General features: G+C 35.5%; 1 protein-coding gene across 4 annotated transcripts; it reads right to left on the reverse strand.

The window, feature by feature from the left end:
• Positions 1–301: 301 nt before the first annotated feature.
• On the reverse strand, positions 302–8,034 carry cxcr3.2 (chemokine (C-X-C motif) receptor 3, tandem duplicate 2). Of its 4 annotated transcripts, none has more exons than XM_083557678.1 (3): positions 7,837–8,034; positions 6,224–6,347; positions 302–2,972 (listed from the first exon to the last, which is right to left on the reverse strand). In XM_083557678.1, the coding sequence occupies exons 2-3, from the start codon at positions 6,263–6,265 to the stop codon at positions 1,902–1,904; spliced, it is 1,113 nt and encodes a 370-aa protein (XP_083413804.1). In that variant the 5' UTR covers positions 6,266–6,347; positions 7,837–8,034; the 3' UTR covers positions 302–1,901. The 4 variants fall into 4 exon arrangements, with proteins under 4 accessions (XP_083413804.1, XP_083413802.1, XP_083413801.1 ...); XM_083557676.1 differs by lacking the exon at positions 7,837–8,034 and adding an exon at positions 7,029–7,046; XM_083557675.1 differs by lacking the exon at positions 7,837–8,034 and adding an exon at positions 6,914–6,931.
• Positions 8,035–8,811: the final 777 nt, after the last annotated feature.

Here is an 8,811-nt window from a genome sequence, read left to right on the forward strand (position 1 = left end):
TTGTTTCCAGTTTGTCAAATTGACTAATGTCAAATAGCTACCAAGTCTGTAATTAAATACATATAAAAAATGTTGCTATAAGTTTTATTGAACAGTCTTTACTGTCTAATAACAGCCAGCTCTGTGGCCCTATTCTTTTTTTTTAGCAAATCTGTGTAACATGTTAGTGATACACTTCTATCACAAGATATTACTTTTCAGTACTTTGTTTATTTATTTATTATTATTATTATTATTATTATTATTATTATTATTATTATATACTATGGGGAGATATACCATGTAAATAATACACGTGCACTCATAGAAAGTTTGCATTTATTCAAACAATCATGCAACAAAATGGCAAAAGTAATACATGGCTATGAAAATATTAACATCCAGAAACTTATTCAGGTCCCTGCTAAAAACAAACAAGCATAAAAATTATTTTAAAAAATCGAATGCTTTCCACTACAAATACCATTACAAACCACATGTGTTTGTGTGCATAAAATCATCATCATCATCATCATCATCAAACCGAAGAAACCACTGTAGGAGTTTCGAGGAGTTTGTATATTTAATGTCATCATAATTGTGATATCCAGTAGATACCAACATGCAATCTGCAAGTTACAAAAAGGTGTTATAGTGGTTCTAAATTATACCTATGAGTTAATACATACCACGGAGTTACAGTACCTTAAACCCAATTAAATTCCCTTTACAATCCTTAAAACCATTACATATTTTCTAAAAGGTTTCTACTGTTTACGTTTCAAACAGGCTTTTAGCTGTTCAACAGTTAAGGTTAACTTTTATTTGGATTTGATTATCTTGATGTAGAAAATGTTTACACGAGTCTGTTGAGCCAAACAAGTCTGTCAGGTTCAGTGCATTACTTTTTCATGCCATGATAATTGTTATCATCCAAACGGTTCTAGAAATGTCCAGCAGAGGCCGCCAGCGTCATCTAAAAGTCAGCCTGCAAGACTAAACATTTCAGAGCAGATGCATTCATTTAGGAAAATGGTTCCATGTTGGAAGTGAGTATTTTCACTTCTGCATCAGGTCCAGTTGAAAAGCACTTGAAAGTTACAAACAACCTGAAAAAGTCACATCTGAATGTACATTTTAAATTGAAGAACCCAGAGAAATCCCAGGGAGACATGTGGAGAACATGCACAGATTCCCCAGACACAAGTAATACATGGCAGTCCACTACATTGCAACCCATGTAAAAATAATTTATTTGCATTTTTTAGCCAAATAACTGTTTTCTGAGATAACAGTGTTACGTAGGTTTCCCATATGCAATTAGAATGCAATCTTGATTTATAAAAAAAAAAACCTTAAAGCTGATTACTGTACTTGACCTGCAAATGTAATCCATCTCACTTGTTCTTAAAAAAAAACAAAAAAAACATTAACTTTCAAGCCTTAAAAATTTCAATACAAACATTAAATACAGTTTAGGAAAACTGAACATCTAAAACTAATGCTAATACTGCATGCTTTTTGAATGAGCTTCTTCTTTGACTGCACCGGTAAAATGTATAAGCACCGTAAAAACAAACAACAAAAAAGCTGAGACAGAACTGATGACTAAGCTACTTTATAAGATGTTTAGTTTAGCGGAAAAAAGAAGAGAAAAAAAAATTCTAATTGTGTCTGTAAATAGTTTCAATTCCTTCTCAAGACAAAGATTTTTTTTTTTTCTGTGCCATTCCTGCATATTCAGTAAAACTGTTAGTGAAACATGAAATGTATCTCCAAACTATAAAATCTTAATGTGTGGGAAAAACTAAAATTGTGTACATAACAAAACACCAATATATTACTGGGATTCTCTAAACAATATGTACAATCTTTTTGTACGGCTAAAAAATAAACAAAACATTTCCCAGCAATCACGTGACTTAAGCCACAACTGAGAAGTATGAGGTGTTCTCACTATCCACAGAGCTGAAGGAACCTGTTGGCCTGCGACTCATTCCTTGACTCATCCTTTGGCACCTAGCAGAACTCAGACCTGTCTTGAACATCTGGTAAAGCTCACGGCGGAACTTGACACCCACAAAGCCATACAGCAGTGGGTTGAGAGCAGTGTGAGCCAGTCCCAGGCTCTCTGTCACCAGGATACCGACATCAAGCATGTAGTGCATCGTGCAGCTGGGGCTGACTATTGACAGTATCCTCAGGCTGTCGACCATCTTCAAGATGTTGCATGGTGCCCAGCAAAGCACAAACACCGCCACTAGGGAGATGATGAGCCTGAGCGAGCGTCGCTTCTGTCTGCGTGTGCTTTTCTGGCACAATGCATGGAAAATGCGTAAGTAACAGTAGAGCATTACCAGCAGTGGGAGGCAAAAGCCTAACAGCAGACTGACGAGCTGCATGCTAAGCTGCCATTGTGCAGAACTATCAGTGTTAAAGTCTACAGTGCACATTTGTTTATCAAAGCCATTTATATCAACAACTTTGCGGAAATGGATGTCAATGGCAGAAAGGCCGATGCAGCAGATCCAGATGATTGTACAGGCTAACTGAGCCAGGCAGGTGTTGTGTCTCCAGTTGGTGTGGACGGCATGAACTATGGCCAAGTAGCGATCGAAGCTGATACAGGCGAGGAAGAGAACACCACAGTAGACATTCAGGGAAAAGAGTGCACCTGCAAGTTTACAGATGCCTGTGGTAAACACCCACCCGGTGATCCACTGGGCTGCAAAAAAGGGCAGCGTCAATGCTAGCAGAAGGTCCGAGATGGCCAGGTGAAGCAGGAAGGTGTCGGTCAGCGAGTAAGCGCAGGGACTGCGATGGGACTGTCGATAGCGGCGGATTACAATCAGCACTAGCATGTTACCCAGTATAGCCAAGATGAAGACCAGAATGTAGGCCGCAGGGACATACTGCTGAGTGAAATACCATGCTGCTGTCAGATTGCAGGGTGCGAAATTTTCATCTGTGCTGTAATCGTCAACATAATTGCTCTAAGACGGAAACACATTAAGGTTAGGGTTGTAATTATCAATATTGTGAACACTACAGAAATTGTAGGCTACATACATGCCTGTTATCATATATTTACATTCCTAAAATAACATTATTGTAAATAAATACCATGATGACTTCTGGAAAATGATCAGGTAACCAAATATAAAAAAAAAATTGAATTGTTTATGGTGAGAAATGCTGATTACAAACAAAAGATGGTACATTCAAACTAAACTAGACTAAAGCATAGCTGCATTTACATTTTATAATGTGTTTTACATATACTGTTTGTATATTGGTGTAAGATAATTATTGATTATTCTAATTTAATCACAGTAATCAGTGTATTTAAATGCTTCATCTGGTTCAGAATTAACCAATACGACAACCTAGAAACAGGCTTAAAAATAACCGCCTCCTTGGTGGAGTCATAACAAACAAGAATCTTGTAGCTAATTTATAACACAATGCATTGTACTATAAAGCGCACCCATATATAAGCTGCACCCACTGAATTTTACAAATATTTTTTATTTTGAACATCTATAAGCCGTAGTACACTAATGTACTTTACACAGGCTTTAACAAAAGACACGTTACACACGGTGTAACGGGTGAAATATGTTGCGCTTCCTTTAGGAGCATAGCGGTATTTTGGGAATAGCATGTCACTGCATTTTCCCGGTATTACTGCGTGTGTGCAAGACGAGGAATATGTCCTTATTATTTTCTGATGCTCATTTCTAAGTTTCTTTGAAAAACCCGTAACGCTGTTGACAAGAAAAATAAAAAAGCACGAGTTTTGGAAACCTCTCTGTGCTGATATGATTTCTGTTGCAACTGAAGTTAGTGAGCTCTCCTTTCACCCAGACTCAACGCGTTACAACGGCTTGTATCTAAACAGTAGCCTACCAAGAAAGTCATTGTTCACTATCTTTCTCCTTCCTTTCACAACAATTACTCTCAGGAGTTTTTCTTTTGGCACCGTCGTGCGTTTAAAAAAAAGTTTTTTCTCCCGAAGCCGTGCAGCTCAGAACACAGGTGAGGTGCGTTTATTCATTTCCGTTCGGAAAAATTTAATTGGTCTAATGTTATGGGGTTCAGTTTTTTGGCTTGAAGTTTGTGAAACCCAGGAAAAATCCATAAATAAGCCGCTTCATTGTTTAAACCGCGGGGTTCAAAACGTGGGAAAAAAGTAGCGGCTTATAGTCCGAAAAATACGGTAACTCATTAACTAATCATGAATTTTGTTATCAGCATTAGGGAGTACAGTATCTGGCTTTAATTAGCAATGCTCTTAGCTCAGCTACGTTTTACGATGCGTGGCAGTAACTGAGACAATCTGTGGTGTAACATGCTAGCTAGCTAAACATTTCTAATCACATTGTGCTGTGATTATGCTTTATAAAAAAATCTCATTAGAAAAGCCAAATTACAGGGATATCCTTACTAGATTTTTTTCTCAGTTTAACAACAAAAAAATAAAAATATTTTTTGTTTCTGTTTTGTTTGTTTGTTCGATCGTTTTTTAGTTAACTGATACACATCGTATAGGATAAAAATGTATAATCGTAAAAAATAAATGTTCACAATTTTGCAGCTTATACTTTAAATCATATATTATCAGCATGGAGTTATTATTATAGCATTCAATAGTTTTTTTAACCTGTGATATATCTTTAAGAAAATTGCTGTATCATTAGCAAGCTGACAACATCTAATTTCTCTATCCCCAATTCTAATGCCTTGAAAAGAGTATTATGTATATGTAAAGACATCATTTGCATAAGTAGGAGAAATAGAAAGGGAACCACCGAGTCTCCCTGTTTTATGCCCCGGGAAATGTTAAATCGATGATTCGTTCCCCATGGGAGTTTAACTGGACTATTACATTTGTTATATAAAGTTTGTATCGCTTTTTTAAAGACCAAAATGTATTGACCAAAACCAAAACAATTTAATAAGTCAAATAAAAATGTAAGGTTTACAGTATCAAAGGCTTTATATATGTTTACACATAAGATGTAGCTGTTATGGTTTATGTAATCTGTATAATCAATTCAATCTAAAATGAATCTAATATTGTTGCTAATATGTCGTCCTTGCATAAAGCCTGACTGACTCTCATCTATAATTTTATCTAGACCTAACTTTATCCTTTGTGCAAAGATGTGAGCCAATAGTTTTGCCATCATTATTAATTAATGTTATAGGCATCCAGTTGTTGAGAAGCAATCAATCCTTATTGGGTTATGGTACCAGTGTAATTAGGCATTGACACATATATGGGGAGCCTACAGACTTCTATAGCTTCCTTAAATCCCCCCCCAAAAAAGCATGCTTTTTTTGTGTGCACACACACACGCACACACACACGCAGATGCATGTAGCACTAGCATTTTAACTAATTTATTTTCCTTGCCTGTAAATATGACAATAATGATATATGTTGTTATATAAAAGTTATTATTTATTACATGATATTATTTTTCTATTAATATATACAAATTGTTATTCTAATAAAACAACTTCATTTCTGTTTAGATTGTAGATTTAGATTATATATATATATTTTTATATTTTTGTTTTTTTTCTTTCTACGATTTATTTCATCTTTTGGATTTTACAGTGTATGGTTATGTATATAACAAATACAATTTGAATTTGATGTGCTTGAATTGAACTGTGATGAGAATGATTGAAGATACTGTAGTGTTAAGGTAAAGACCCTAAACTCAGGTTTATAGTAATCTGAATGATTAAAATTGTCAAACCCTAGACATTTTAAATATACAAATATAGATAAGCTTCATAATCCAGTCAGTTACAGAAATCTGTGCATTAGTTCTGTAAAATTCTATATGTTAAGACAAATACATTAATTGAAAAAGCCCAATATTTTCTTCAGTTTTTTATTTATACCAGTAAACCTCTCACTCTCGCATATTTCACATGATGATTTATATTTTAGTTTTCTTCCTAGTATGACACAGATACATATGTCAAATAAAAAGCTAAAAATACTTTAGTGAATTTGCCAGTACAACAACTTTAATTTTGTTTGAACTAAATAATGGTCATATACGACATAAGAGGTTTGCGGTTCATAGACTATCCACATACCAGTGAGCAGGAGACATAACCATGCATCACACAAAACTTTCTCTTTAACCTCCAAATGCATCAAACAAATTGAATGAAATGAATGAAAAAATGCACCAATGAATTGGATAAAAAATAAACTTACATAGTCTGGAGTTTCCATTTTCACCCCCAAAAAAATAGACATTCAGTAGGGCCAAAAGTGATCTCACTGTCTCTCCTGTCTTTTTTTGTCTGTTCAGCACATATCTCTTAGTCAACACCAAGAGCTAAAGAGTGATAGAACAAGCAAAAAGGAAGTGAGGATTTCAGACATCCTTACAAAATGCACCAACACGACGAAAGGAAGTGGCCCCAAATTTTGACACACAGATCTGTGGGAAAAAAAACCACTAATACAGAAAGAGAAATGTTTTTGCAAAACTAGAGCAACAGTAGCTGGAAAGATAAAATATATATCTCCATAATATGAGCCCCAAACATCTCTTTCTGTCTTTCCCTCTCTCTTCTTTCTATCAACCAATTAAGAACTATGCAATTATCTGTATCTGTAAACTCATTATTATGTAGAAAGAGACAGTTGGCGATTAGCTGCAGTTTGATAAAAGATGCAGTAGCGTCATGTCCCACAAAAGAAGCATTTATCCATCCACCTGGTTATCTATGCATTCATCTTTATAGTAAGAATAATGTAGATAGATAGATAGATAGATAGATAGATAGATAGATAGATAGATAGATAGATAGATAGATAGATAGATAGATAGATAGATAGATAGATAGATAGATAGATAGATAGATAGATAGATAGATAGATAGATAGATTTCTTCTTACCTACTAAATGCTGATTGGCAGCCTGTTAGAAAGTGTCAGTGGATGGCCACTGCATTAATGTGGTAAAGTCATAAATTTAAATGAAAAGAAAAGAAAAATGATTGAACAAACTCACTCTAAACTGTAAAAAGAGGTTGGTTGTAGGGGAACCATTTTCAGCGGAATTATTGGCACCAGAATTGTGAGGAACAACCACACAAAGAGGAAGTGAGAAAGATGAAGATGTGGACAACAAAAATACGGTATAACAAATTGCTCAACTGTAGCTGCATGTCTACACAGCTGTCTGACCACAAGCTCTGCTGCATCATTTAGCATTAAGTTTATCAGTTAATTGGATTTCTCATAATGTCATATTTGCTTTGCAGATTACAAACATTTTAGTCTTATGCAAGTGATTTCCCATTCGCTGTATGGTTGTGCATTTTTAAATGCTTAAAATGGTTTTCAAATCCGTTTCTGAAATCTCTTAATCTCAAGGTTTCTTTTGTGTAGTATTCTCATTCAGCACAGAGGGGCACTGTAGCTTTACTCAAATAAAAATTTACCTGCATCTGATGTAGGTTTAGTACCTGATGTGTGTAATACCAGTATAAGCACATGCTTCTTCAGTAGAAACTTTTACAAGTGCTTGATGACAAAGTAGTGACTGGTTGTTTTATAAGTAGTGGTTGTTTTATACAATCTCTCTCTCTCTCTCTCTCTCTCTCTCTCTCTCTCTCTCTCTCTCTCTCTCTCTCTCTCTCTCTCTCATGAGGCATTTCACATATGGAGGGTGAACACCATTTTACTAACGCAAGCTCCAAACCTCTACACTACAACCGCAACTGTGCACCTACATCATCTGGAGCAGTTCAGAATCAATATTTGTCTAATAACATGACAAAAACATTAAAAATGGAAATAAAATACACCCCACTCACCTGAGATGCATCATCATAATTTGCACCGCTCCTCAGAGGCTGTAAGCCAGTGGTACCACTCGTATTCACTGGTCTGGTTGGCTGACCTCCTCACGATATCTAGATTTTCTGTATTTTTAAGTATGTCCGGGACTAAATCAAATTCTCTTCCTCCGTAGGCATAAAAAAGTATAATGTAGATGTATCAATGTGTGCAGATCGCTACAGACGTGTTTTGCCAGTTAAACTTGGCTGTAACAAGTTCCCTCTGACCAACCAATCAAAAGGACGGAAAAATGCTGATGCTATTCTGGGCCAGCTAGCTGTGCTGTGAGGAGAATATGAAATCTGATTGGTTAAAGAAATAAAGCTATTTCTAAATGAGACTATGGTAAAAAAAAAAGCCAGCAGAACAGACTTTGAAGGCCCTGGGCAGATTACATATTACATATATTTTTTTATAGGAAAAGCACCTTTTTCAATTCATTAGTCTGTCAGCATGACACATTACAGTAAGTACTTGTTAGATGTTCCTGCAGCTTCTATAATGTTTATGTAGGCCGATTAGCAGCTTCCGTGGTAAGTTTTCTTTGCCCTTGGGGTTGTGTTCAGAATGATTGCTTCATTGATTGCTTCATTCTGAACACAACCGCATTTCCCAGTTATTTTGACATCACAATATCCTGTCTATAGGGCTGTGTGGACATTTCAAATTCATTTTATGTAGGCCTAAACAATTGCCTTAATTTACAGGTAGGGGATTAAGCATTAGTGTTAGAAAGGCCAACCATTGAGACATAGGAAGTGAAAGTATTTTCATATTAGGAAATGAGAATCTGGTGCATATAGGAAGTGAGAGCAGAATAGTTTCCTTGGAATGATTTCCTTAGGTTATAACATTATTATGTACAATAGTCCAAAACTGTTGTGTTTTGTCTCTGGATTATCCATTATGTGTTTGAGTTTGGACAATAAAACAACTCTTGCTGACAGTGT

Source organism: Silurus aristotelis (assembly GCF_946808225.1).
Source record: "Silurus aristotelis genome assembly, chromosome: 1".
NCBI classification, from domain to species: Eukaryota; Metazoa; Chordata; class Actinopteri; order Siluriformes; family Siluridae; genus Silurus; species Silurus aristotelis.

Bases quoted from the DNA above. Each gene is read 5' to 3' on its own strand.
- cxcr3.2 (XM_083557678.1), bottom strand. From the start codon at position 6,265: ATGTCTATTTTTTTGGGGGTGAAAATGGAAACTCCAGACTAT. The intron at 2,973-6,223 runs GTAAGTTTATTT...TTTCCGTCTTAG, and splicing joins AAATGGAAACTCCAGACTAT to AGCAATTATGTTGACGATTA.